General features: G+C 43.0%; 2 protein-coding genes across 2 annotated transcripts; both read right to left on the bottom strand.

Moving 5' to 3' along the window:
• Positions 1-1,222: 1,222 nt before the first annotated feature.
• LOC126722719 (uncharacterized) lies at positions 1,223-2,728 on the bottom strand. Its single transcript, XM_050425870.1, has one exon. It carries the CDS (start codon positions 2,726-2,728, stop codon positions 1,223-1,225), a length of 1,506 nt encoding a protein of 501 aa, XP_050281827.1.
• A 4,015-nt stretch (positions 2,729-6,743) lies between these two features.
• On the bottom strand, positions 6,744-9,008 carry LOC126722718 (uncharacterized). The gene is made up of 3 exons (XM_050425868.1): positions 7,669-9,008; positions 7,158-7,320; positions 6,744-6,770 (listed from the first exon to the last, which is right to left on the bottom strand). The coding sequence occupies exons 1-3, from the start codon at positions 9,006-9,008 to the stop codon at positions 6,744-6,746; spliced, it is 1,530 nt and encodes a 509-aa protein (XP_050281825.1).
• Between the last annotated feature and the right edge of the window lie 4,381 nt (positions 9,009-13,389).

Raw genomic sequence — 13,389 nt, 5'->3', positions numbered from 1 at the left:
CTCTTTGAAATATGAGGTATATGAATCAAATGCAGAAAATTCAAGCCAAACCCAACTCATAGCAGTAGCAACCAACTTGAATCAAAATAACCTTTACTCAACCATATAACCCTTCTGAAATACATGAAAGATGTGTAAGACACCAATGATTTATTGATTGATTATGTATGTCTCCTCTTTCTTTTTCTTTTTCTCTTTTTCTTTTTCTCTTTTTTTTTTTCTTTTTTTTTTTCTTCTTTTTGATATATATATATATATATATATTTGGAAGAAAAGAGAGACAATGGTGGTATCTAAGCACATCAATTGCTCAAAACTTGAACCCCCATGAGAATACCCATAAATAAAAATGTTTTGTGGTATTGTAGAAGTATTTCTCATGGCTCAAATGATGATGACAATGGTTAATGTAAAGATAGGCTGAATATTTGTTTAGCTAGTGACAAAAGATTGATGGCCTTAAGCTCCCATCTCCTAAAATTCCACATAAACCAGCATGCCTAAGGACAAAAATAAGTAAGATCATGGTATATCTCCTTATAATGTTTCCAGTAGTCAACCAAAAAAATATATATATAGAGATCTTTTACAAAAATTGAAGCATATGAGAGAAATTTAAGAGTTCAAACAAAGATATACTCTCACAAAGAAAAGTAAGGCTCAAGAACTCTCCATATGGGTTGAGTTTCAGCTTATATCTAGCTTGTTCATGATCCATGCATATCCAACATCCAACCGTCCACTAACCTGGCTATTGTGCTCAAAAGTTTCCAATTGTGCTTTTCATGAAAGAGTCTTAATATAGCAAATAGTATAACCAACTCAGCATTATTCATTCCATCACATGATATAAAAATAAAGCTTATAACTCTACTGCATTCAAATTCAAGGTTTTTTTTTTTTTTTTTTTTTTTTTGGAACAGAAAGAAAGAAAAATAAAGCAAGGTGTAGCAAAAAGTGTAGACCTCTCCCCCCAACTAAAATATTACATTGTCCTCAATGTATCAAAGCCAAAATAAATTCAACTATAAAGGGAAGAAGTTACCTTAAACATTTAATTTTTTTTTTTTTTTTTGAAATTTCTTTAACACCTGCAAATGTTAGCTCACAAAAAAAATAAAATAAAAAATAACAAAACAAAACAAAAAAAAAAAACAAAAAACAAAAGGCAAAAGGAAAAGTAAAACAAATATGGTACAACTTCATAAGGCTCTTTCAGAGTTCACGTAGCATCCCAATAGGAAGGGATCTTCAGTGACATAGTCTCCTCCTCTGGTATAACTCCCCCTAAGAATGGTTTTAACCTTTGTCCATTTATTTTCAAAATCCTACCATCTCTAGGGTCCTCAACTACTACAACTTCATGGCTAAACACTTCCCTTACAAAGAAAGGGCCATCACATCTAGGTTTTAACTTACCTAGGCCTAAATATGCATATTTAAGACCACCGGGCAGCAGCTTAAGCTCCAGCTGTGGTGCCTCTTCACTTGAATGCATGAGCTTTTTTTCATTTTCTAGTAGCTCCTCAAAGCAAGGCTTCCACCCTTTATTAATTGCCATCATCTGTTGTTCTTCCAAAACCTGTGAGGAATCCAACAAAGAAAAATTTTCAGATACATGAATATCACATTCTAAATCATAAGAACCAACAGAATTATTAAGAAGAGTTTCAAGAGGATCAAAAAAACAATTCTTATTAAACTCTTCTTGAACCACCGCCCCAATGAGGTTCACATAAGCACAGTCATCATCCTCATGTGGTTGTTTAGCCACATGAAATATGTTTAGCTCCAAAGTCATGGAACCAAAAGTGAGTTGCATTCTCCCATTCCTGCAATTAATTAAAGCATTAGCTGTGGCAAGAAAAGGTCTACCCAAAATAATAGGGGTATGAACATTAGAATGTAAAACAGGTTGGTAATCTAGAACAATAAAATCAACAGAATAATAAAATTGTTCAATTTTCACCAACACATCCTCAACAATCCCTCTCGGCTCCCTTACAGAGTGATCAGCCAACTGTAAAGTTATTGAAGTAGGTTTCAACTCACCAAGTCCAAGTTTTTGATATACACTAAAAGGGATCAAATTAACACTGGCCCCAAGATCTAGCAATGCATGCTCCATGATGTAATCTCCAATAGTACAAGAGATCGTAGGACAATCTGGATCCTTATACTTTGGCGGGGTCTTATGTTGGATAACTGCACTTACTTGTTCTGTTAGGAATGCGGTCTTCTTCACACGACGCTTTCTCTTGATGGTGCATAGGTCCTTAATTACCTTGGCATATGCAGGCACTTGCTTGATAACATGCAATAATGGCAAATTTATTTTGACTTGATGCAAATGCTCTAATATCTCAGATGCGGTGTCCAATTTCCTAGGTAATTTTAAGGCTTGGGGAAATGGTGGAGGGATTGGGCATTGTTCAATGTCATCAAGCCCAAGTGGCTCAATTTCATCCTTCTCTTTTTCAACTATGGTCTCCTTAGATTTCTTAGTTACTAAAGGAGAACTTTTATCAATCTCTTTACCACTCCTCAAAATGGCCACAGCTTTTACTTCCTCATGTTTATCCTTAAAGCCAATTTTTAGATTTTGATTGATGGGATTGGGTTGAGTTTGGGAAGGGAGCTTCCCTCTCTCTATCCCACTCAATGAATTTGTAAGCCTAGTTATATGACTCTTGGTCTCTCTTACCTCTTCATCTAGCCTAGTGATCATGGATTCAAACTTTTGATTTTGCTCACTTTGCCTTTGAATGAAAGTACTAAGTGCATCCTCCAAGGAAGGTCTAGATGATGATGATTGATGATTCCTTGATTATCAGTGGGTTGATAAGACTTGAACGTTGATCTTCGGGCTATCTCCTGTAATACCAAAGACACAGAATCAGAGGGGACCGGTGAGGACCGGCCAAAAATCCTCCGATGATCAAGTTAGTTACTTTGAACTCTCTGTAACGAAGAAGTATTCTCTTAAAAGTAAGAAAATGTCTGAATCCCCTTACCCTTCATCGAAGAAGCCTTATATAGTGTGTGTGGAACGGTTATCTGTTTGGTAACCGTTCCCAGTGTCGAGGAGTCCGGAGAATTGGGAGTAACCGCTGTGGAAGTTACCTAGGTCGGACGGGCCGATGAACTCGTCCATCCATAGTGAGGATGGACGAGACCTTCATGAGGAGCTCGTCCACTTTTAGTCCATCCATAGTAAGGATGGACGAGACCTCCAGGATGATCTCGTCCACTTTTAGTGAAAGACGGACGAGATCATCTTGGAAGGCTTGTCGTTCATAAATGACGAGTAGATCTCGAGGTATTAAGCTCGTCCATATACGGACGAGGTTCGCTGGTACGCTTGCAATTTTCTCCGCCTATTGTTGCTTCTGTCGTTGGACGAGACATATGGACGAGTTATGGACTTGGGATTATTTGTGACACCATCAGTTGCCCCCTCGTCCATGTGAGTCGTCCAAAGGGTTGAACGTTCTTGGACACAATTGGTTAATAATTACTGTACCACGTGTCCTTTTCTTATTAGAGACTGATTCCGTCGATTTATTTTTTCGAGGTAGATGCCACGTGTTGCTTCTGTATTGGTTGGGTCGTTTCGATTACCTAGGTCAGCATCCTATAAATAGTGGAATGCCTCCCTTGACCCTCCTCATTCTAGAAATTTTCTTCCTTGACATCCATCGTCTAGAGCCTCGTCTAGGAGTTCTCTGCGTCTAGAGTCTTCTTCCGTCTAGAGCCAGGTACTCTTCTTTTTCTCGTCTTTAGGTTTAAGTTTCTTGTTAGGGATGTCTGTTGCTTCCTCGTCTACTAATAGCCTTAATAAGGTTATAGACGAGTATTGTGATGATACTAGTGATAGGTCTAGCTCTAGCAGTGCTAGTGATGAGAGTGGAGGAAGCACAGACGAGAACTACTCTTCTGGGGCCCCTGGGCTCCCTATTGAAGTCGTCCAAGAACAGCTTAGGAGAGCTTCTGGCTCTCAAGCTGGTTCTCCGTCCAATCCTACGGACGAGGTAGAGACCGTCTTTAGTTGCGCTATAGGCATCCATTCTAAGACGGACGAACAAAGGTTAGGTAGCCTTAGGTCCTGGTATCAAATCCCAGACGAGTTTAACCCTAGGCTACCCGTCCGTGGAGAGTGGTGTTGTGAGCCCCGTTTTGGAATAGGCGTCTATGAATCTTATTTCTTAGGTGGCCTTAGGTTTCCTTTAAATGCCTTCGCTAGGGAGTTACTAGTCAAGTTAGGTTTAGGTGTTTGTCAATTCAATCCCAATGCATGGAGATTAATTATCTCCATGCAAATTTTGTGGAGGGAAGTTTTTGGTGGGGACCTTCCTCTTACAGTGGACGAGTTCCTTTATTGTTATAAACCTTCTGCCATAAGTCAGTCTGAAGGTTTTTATCAGTTTACTGCTAGAGGGAATGATTGTAGGTTGATCAAGTCCCTAGCTTCGTCTGATAGGAAGTGGAAGACGGAGTTCATTTTTCTTTCAGGCTTCTGGGCAGGGAACCCTGTGGACGTTGGCAGGGATCCCTTTCCCCCTTACACTGGGGACTTAGGGAACCTTCGTCCAGAAGGTACGTCCCTTCCCCTTGTCTATTTTTATTCTTACTCCTATTTGGTACATTTACAATTTCTAACCTTTATTTGTTCATTGTGTTGTAGCTACCAAACGTCCGTCCTTGAGTAAATTTCACCGTGACCGCGTCCACAGGGCTCGTCTACACGCAGATAGGAGCTTCCATTCTCTTGTCACGCTTAGACGTCTAGCCAAGTGGGGTTTAGGTCCCGAGCCTTCAGACGAAGCTATAGCCCACGAAGTTACTGTGCGAAAAAGTAAGTTTTTAGCTAAACTTCCTTTCCCTTTTCTTTTTTGTATACATTTCTTAACTTGTTCATCTCGTCTTAGGAATGTCAACCATGAAAGAGAACAAAAGGAAGGAAATTGCTGGAGAAGGGAAGCATCCTGAGGGTATGGCCCAGGATCGTCCTGAGGGTCAAACGCGTCCAACGGCTGGGGACAAAAGAAAATTCTTGCCAAAGAGTATTGACCTGGAAGGGCTCCCCAGTCGTAGAGACAAAAGGGTTAAGCAGGGCTCGTCCAAGGTGGTTAAGTCAAAACCTCCTCAGTCTCAGCCTGCCGTCCAGATAGTCGACGTGGACTCGTCCACTCCAGTTGAATCCACTCCGTCCAAGACTCCGCCCAGAACTCCTTTAGCCAAGTTTACTATGCCTGGCTCGTCCCAGCCTTCTATGAACATTATTGAGAGCGAAGATCTGGCTTGGGAACGTTTCCAGACAGCCGTCAAGGACGAGGATATAAACATGTGCTATAACATGGGCTTGAAGGAATTTGAACATTCAGGCGTCCATGACCTCTTCAAGGTATGCCAGTATCCCTCATCCTTGTTCAGTTATTAACTTTTCCTCATTTAATCATTCTATGTTGTTCTGTCTATTCACAGGCCATGTCGAAGTTTATAGCAGCGTCTAGACAGGCAACGGAGCTGGACAAGACGAGAGTCTTGTTGGAGACAAGGATTTAGGAGGTGAACGCTAACTGTAAGAAATGGGCTGGGTTTGCTGAAAAAGCTAAGGACGAGGTCAAAGAGCGTAACAAGTTGATTGAGGAGCTAAGGACGGATGCATTGGAGAAGGAGACGCGCATTGATCACTTACAAAAGATGAACAATGAGTTGAATGCTCGTCTTTCCAAGGCAAGAGAGGACGCTGTGGCTGAGTTCAAGTCGTCCAAAGAGTATACAGACACTTTGGATCGCAATTATGCAGTTGGTTTTGAAGATTTCAGAATGGACGCTGTTGAAAACTTTCCTGAAGTTGACTTCAGCACAATCAAGCTTAACCTTGCTGCTGCCACAAGCTCTCTCCTCCAGACTGGCTCTGATGACGTCAACGTGGAAGACGACGCCAGTACTCAGCCTCCTCAGGACGAGCCTACTGTGAATGCTCCCCCTTCTTAGGACGAGACTTTAACCTTTGTAACTTTGCTTTTTCTTTCTTTTTGTAACTTTTGTGTTTGGTCCTTTGTTTTTGGACCTTCTTTATGTAACAAGAATACATTATACTCGTCCATGGTTTTAGGACGGGTTTTTTAAGTATACTATTTCTGCTTTTCAAACTAATCAAGGGTTTTTGGACATAGGATGTCCACCCTTTGAATGAAGTTTTATTTTCTTTGCATGGATAAATGATTTCATTTTCTTTGCATGGATGAGTGATTTCATTTTCTTTGCATGGACGGATGCTGCTAAGCTATTTTACTCCTAGCTCGTCCATGTCGAGAATACATATTTTTCATGTAGTCTAACTCGTCTTAGCAGGTAGTATTTTTAATTAGCTTGATTTGTCTTAAGACTTGCAAACTAATTTTACATACCATCTACTTATTTTGCCAACTTTTTGTCTCGTCCAGAATTTGGATTGTTTCAGTTGGCTCTACCTCGTCCATGAGTTGGACGAGTATGGATGTGGTTTCTTCCTTTTATTCAAGAAAATTTAGACGTTACATCTCTGCGACCAGAGATTTTGTTCGTCTTGGATCTTTCAACCCTCTTGAGGATTAAATTGGACGACAATATCATGGAGAATTCACACAACATTTTGTACATAACATAAATATTGTTTACAGACAAGGCACATGCACACTGATGCCTTTTATTTAATAAATACATACTTCATGACTTCGTCCATAACCACAACACAACTATAAAAAGTAAATCATAGTTTCAAACTTCACACACAAACAATACCAAACATAGTAGTATCAAACAGCATCACTCATAGTAGTACGCTAGTAGACAGATAAGACCCAGTCTCGTCCATAGGTTCACTCTTACTGGTAGTACCTCCTCAGGTGCTCCACATTCCAAGGATGTTCCAACTTTCTCCCGTCCAGGGCCTCCAGGTAGTAGGATCCTTGCCTTTTACAGTTGATTACTCTATAGGGTCCTTCCCAGTTTGGGCCCAACTTCCCATGTGCTAGGTTCTTGGTTGACAAAGAGACCTTTCTCAGGACGAGATCTCCTATATTGAAACGCCTAGGCTTCACCATCGCATCATACTGCCTAGCCATGAGGTTCTTATACTTTGCTGCCCTGTATTCTGTGTTTGCCCTTACCTCGTCTATTAGATCGAGGTTCAGACGAAGCTGGTCCTCATTATCCTTGTCTTGATACGTCATCACCCTGTGATTAGCCATATGCACTTCTGCAGGTATGACTGCATCGCTTCCATAGGCTAACTTGAAAGGGGTCTCCCCTGTAGGGGTCCTCACTGTGGTCCTGTATGCCCATAAAACTCCTGGTAATTCATCTGGCCATATTCCCTTTGCCCCCTCAAGCCGAGTCTTGATGATTTTCAACAAGGATCGGTTTGCTACTTCAGCCTGGCCGTTGGCTTGGGGGTGTGCAGGCGAGGAGTAATGGTTCTGAATTCCAAAGTGTAAGCAAAAGTCCTTGAAGAGTGCATTGTCAAATTGTCGTCCGTTGTCAGACACCAATACCTTCGGCACTCCAAATCTGCAGACAATGTTCTTCCACACGAAGTTTTTAACATTCTGTTGTGTGATATTTGCCAACGGTTCTGCCTCCACCCATTTGGTGAAGTAATCGATGCCCACAACTAAAAACTTCATCTGCCTTACTCCCAAAGGGAAGGGACCCAAAATGTCCAATCCCCATTGTGCGAAGGGCCACGGTGCTACCATTGGGGTGAGGTATTCCGATGGTTGCCTGGGGACATTGCTAAATCGCTGGCACTGGTCGCAGACTTTAACGTATGCTTTTGCATCAGCTTGCATGTTCGGCCAGTAATATCCTGCACGGACGACCTTGTGGACAAGTGATCTGGCTCTTGAGTGATTGCCACATGCCCCTTCGTGAACTTCTCTCAGCACGTAGTTCGCTTCGTCCGGAGCTAGGCACCTAAGGTAAGGTTGAGAGAAACCTCTCTTGTATAGCACTTCATTCATAAGAACGTATCTAGCTGATCTCACCCTCACCTTTCTGGCCTCGTCCTTTTCTTCTGGTAGTCGTCCGTCTTTCAAATATGATATAATGGGAGTCATCCAATTTTCTCTGTTATCCACCTGCTGTACTTCTTGGGCATCTATACTCGGCATATACTGAACTTCATCTGACTTCTCTAATGATTCATCTGTTGAGGCCTCTTTTGCTATAGTATCAGCTTCCACGTTCTCCTCCCTAGGGATTTGAACGAAGTCAGCTTTTTCAAACCTTTTCACAAGGCGCATCACCCTACCAAGGTATTTCTTCATTCGTCCTTCCTTCACTTCATGCATCCCATTCACTTGCCCCATGATCAGTTGGGAATCCCCCATGACACATATGGACTTGGCTTCCACGGACCTCGCCAATTCTAGCCCTTTGAGGAGGGCTTCATATTCGACTTCATTGTTTGTCGCTTGGTACTGTAGACGGACTTTATGTTTCAGTTTGTCTCCCTCTGGGGACTGCAGGACCACACCAATTCCTCCTGCATGCCGTGTAGACGAACCATCCACGTGGACGATCCATCTCTTGCTGTCCTCTGCCTCATTATGACTTGGGGTAAACTCTGCAATAAAATCTGCTAGGGCTTGAGCTTTTATGGCATGCCTTGGTTGATACCTGATATCGAACTCACTTAGCTCCACAGCCCACTGGATTAATCGCCCTGCAGCTTCCAGTCTATTCATTGCCTTTTTGAGAGGATGATCTGTCATAACAATAATGACATGTGCTTGGAAATAATGCCTCAGCTTCCTTGAAGCTGTGATTAGTGCGAAGGCCAACTTCTCCATTTGTGGATATCGTCCTTCCGCTCCTTTCAATGCCTTGCTTGTATAATACACAGGTCTTTGGACTTTATCTTCCTCTCTTATCAATGCTGAGCTCACAGCATATGGGGTTACCGCTAGGTACAAATATAGTTCCTCTCCTTCCACTGATGGACTCAGCAGCGGTGCCATGGTAAGGTATACCTTCAAATCTTCGAAAGCTCTCTAACACTCGTCGATCCATTCGAATGCTTTTTTGAGAACCTTAAAAAATGGCAAACATTTATCAGTAGCTTTAGAGACAAACCTGTTAAGCGCAGCGACTCGTCCAGTGAGGGATTGGATTTCCTTGGTATTTTGCGGTGGCTTCATGTCCAGTATTGCTTGAATTTTATCTGGATTTGCTTCAATTCCCCTGTGGGATACCATAAAGCCAAGGAATTTCCCTGATGATACTCCAAAAGCACATTTGCTAGGATTCAGCTTCATGTGATACCGCCTCAATGTCTCAAATGTCTCCTGCAGGTCGTCTAGATGTCTTCCTTCGTCCTGACTTTTCACCAGCATGTCATCTACATAGACTTCCACATTCCGCCCAATCTGCGGACGGAACATGTGGTTAACCAACCTCTGATATGTCACCCCGGCATTCTTTAAACCAAACGGCATCACCTTATAGCAGAATAAGCCTTGACTGGTGACAAAAGATGTCTTCTCTTGATCAGCCTCGTCCATTCTTATCTGATTGTATCCTGAAAAGGCATCCATGAAGCTAAGCAATTTGTGGCCTGCAGTTGAGTCTACTAACTGGTCAATGCGCGGTAACGGATAGCTGTCCTTGGGGCAAGCCTTGTTCAGATCAGTGAAGTCAACGCACATTCTCCACTTGCCATTCGCTTTTTTGACCATTACTACATTGGCCAACCAATCCGGGTAGTACACTTCCCGAATGAACTTTGCTACCATCAGCTTTTGGACCTCGTCCTTGATTGCACTATCTCTCTCAGGGGCAAACACCCTCTTCTTTTGCCGCACAGGCTTGGAGGAAGAACATACATTCAAACGGTGGGTAATGACACTAGGGTCTATACCCGGCATATCCTCGTGACTCCACGCAAACACGTCGATGTTGTTCTTCAAAAATTGGACGAGGTCCGTCTTAATCTTCTCTTCTAAATCTGCTCCAACCCTGGTACACCTCTCAGGGTTATCTTCATCCAAGGAAATATCTTCCAATGCTTCAGTAGGTTCTGCTACAACCCTCTTTTCTTCAATGTTCATTGCTTGAACTTGTTCATCCATGGCCAGCATGGCCAAGTAACACTCTCTTGCTGCCAGTTGGTCACCTTGTACCTGTCCTACCCCGTGTTCTGTTGGAAACTTGACTGATAAGTGGTAAGTAGAGGTAACAGCTTTCCAACTATTCAAAGTTGGCCTCCCAATGATGGCATTGTAAGAGGATGGACAGTCTACCACAAGGAAGTTCACATCCTTGGTAATCTGTCGTGGATATGCCCCCACTACCACGGATAAGGAAATGGTACCCACTGGTTGCACCTTCATCCCACCAAAGCCTACTAGGGGGGAGTTCACTGGACGGAGCTAGTCTCGTCCTAATCTCATCTGCTGAAAAGCTGGATAATATAAAATGTCTGCTGAGCTTCCATTGTCCACAAGCACTCTTCTGGTTGTGTAGTTTGCAATTAGTAAGGAGATGACGAGGGCATCATCATGAGGGTGATGAGTTCTGTCAGCGTCCTCGTCCGTGAAAGTAATTGTCCGCTCGTCCGTAGATCTTGCTATTGGTGATCGTCCAGAAAGCTGGACGCTTTGTACTACCTTCAAGTAAGCTTTCTTGGACTTGGACGACTGGCCAGTTGTACTTCCCCCAATGATGACTCTTATCTCCCCGAGTGGTGGTCGCGATGAATCTTCCATCTTTCCCTTCTGTTTCTCGTCCCTCTGGTCTCGTCCAAGGAAACCCCTCAGCTTCCCTTGCCTTATGAGATTTTCAATTTGTTGCTTCAAGTCAAAGCACTCGTCCGTGTCATGACCATGATCCCTATGGAAACGACAGTACTTGTTCCTGTTGCGCTTGTTGGGATCACCCTTCATTTTCTCCGGCCACTTCAGGGAAGGATTATCCTTGATTTGCATAAGGACTTGCTCAAATGGGGCGTTTAAAGGGGTATACTGCTGGTTCCGTACTGGAGGGCCTGGCTTCTTACTTTCTCGATCTCTCCTTTCCTCCATCCGTCCCTTCTTTGGACGAGTACCCTGCTCGTGCTGACGACTGGGATTTGCGTCCATTCTCTCGGACCTCTTCCTCTTCTTAGCAATGATTGCATCTTCTGCATTCATAAAATTTTGAGCCGAATGGACGAGTTCGGCCATGGACTGGGGCTCTTTTTCGTAGAGCTTGTGTATAAACAGATCTGAATTCACCCCGTTGTGGAAGGCTGCCAGTAGAAGCTTATCATCTGCTTCGTCCACACTGAGAGCTTCTCTATTAAAACGGGTGATAAATGACCGAAGGCTCTCGTTCTCTCCCTGCTCTATCGTCAACAAACTGGACGAGGAACGCTTGTGCCTTTGTCCTCCAATGAAATTGTTAACAAATAACTTGCTCAACTCTTCAAAAGAACTCACCGAATTTGGAGGAATTTTGCTAAACCAAACTCGCGCCGAACCCTTAAGGGTGGTTGGGAAAGCCCTACACATTATCTCATCAGGCACTCCTTGAAGATGCATGGTGGTCTTGAAAGTGGCTATGTGATCAAACGGGTCACGTGTTCCATCATATGAATCCAGAGAAGGCAACTTGAACTTTGATGGTAGTGGGTGACCGTTGATGGAAGCCGTAAAGGGAGAATCAGTCCTGTGAACCAAGTCTTCTATCGGATTCGCTCTTTTCATATTCTCCTTCATTTCCTCCATAACTCTCTTCATTTGGTCCATTTCTTCCTTCAAGTATGGTACCGTTCGCGAAGTGGTGCCTCTAAACTGACTTCCGACTTCGGTATTCTCTCTTCCACCATGACCATCTGTTTGTCTTCCTTCACGTTCTTCTTGTGTTTGCCTCCTCATATTAATCTCCATTCGTAATTCTTGGTTTTGGCGAGTCAACTCCGCCATAGCGTCTGCCATAGATTGTGCATGTTGGGCAGATGACTGCATGACCGGCGCAGACTGGCGATCGCGATGCGGGTTGCTGCTTCCCTGATGGCCTGGGCTAGTAGCCCTTGATCTAGTCCGAACCATCAACCCTTTGTCACGGAGAAGCAAACTTTAAAACAATCGCTCCCCACAGACGGCGCCAACTGATGATTCCTTGATTATCAGTGGGTTGATAAGACTTGAACGTTGATCTTCGGGCTATCTCCTGTAATACCAAAGACACAGAATCAGAGGGGACCGGTGAGGACCGGCCAAAAATCCTCCGATGATCAAGTTAGTTACTTTGAACTCTCTGTAACGAAGAAGTATTCTCTTAAAAGTAAGAAAATGTCTGAATCCCCTTACCCTTCATCGAAGAAGCCTTATATAGTGTGTGTGGAACGGTTTTCTGTTTGGTAACCGTTCCCAATGTCGAGGAGTCCGGAGAATTGGGAGTAACCGCTGTGGAAGTTACCTAGGTCGGACGGGCCGATGAACTCGTCCATCCATAGTGAGGATGGACGAGACCTTCATGAGGAGCTCGTCCACTTTTAGTCCATCCATAGTAAGGATGGACGAGACCTCCAGGATGATCTCGTCCACTTTTAGTGAAAGACGGACGAGATCATCTTGGAAGGCTTGTCGTTCATAAATGACGAGTAGATCTCGAGGTATTAAGCTCGTCCATATACGGACGAGGTTCGCTGGTACGCTTGCAATTTTCTCCGCCTATTGTTGCTTCTGTCGTTGGACGAGACATATGGACGAGTTATGGACTTGGGATTATTTGTGACACCATCAATGATGATGATGATGATGCATGTGGTGAATTAAAATTCCTTGGAGCAGGAGGATTCAACACATTGTCACTCTTATAACTCAAATACGAATGGTTTCGCATATTTGGGTTATAATTGTTAGAATATGAAGAATTATTTGGCCAGTATGAATTAAATGCATGTACTTGTTCTTCTATCACATTCAAGAATGATGAAAGTGATGCACATTCATTTGTAGCATGGTTTATCTCATGACAGATTTTACACACCTCCATTAAGTCCTCTCTAAAGGTAGCACTAACATTCCTACTTCCTTTCATTTTGAGTGCCTCAATTTCTTTAGTTAACATGTTGATTTTTGCACTCATGTTATCATCTTCCCTCAACTTGAAAACACTTCCACTAGAAGTGGTAGTGTTAGTTCTAGTCCTATCAGTGGAGTCCATAGGGCTAGGTCCAGTCCATGTGTTAGAGTTTTCAGCTATCTCATCAAGATAATCCATTGCATCTTCGGGTTCCTTTTGTAAAAAGTCCCCTCCGCATGAGAGTTGACCAAACTGTCGATCCCTAGGTGTAAGTCCTTCATAAAAATAGCTAACTAATCTCCAATCTTCATACCCATGAGTTGGGCAAAAATT

Source organism: Quercus robur, chromosome 4 (assembly GCF_932294415.1).
Source record: "Quercus robur chromosome 4, dhQueRobu3.1, whole genome shotgun sequence".
Taxonomy (NCBI): Eukaryota; Viridiplantae; Streptophyta; class Magnoliopsida; order Fagales; family Fagaceae; genus Quercus; species Quercus robur.
Note: the sequence above shows the minus strand (reverse complement) of the source record. Positions and strands in the feature narration are given on the sequence as shown.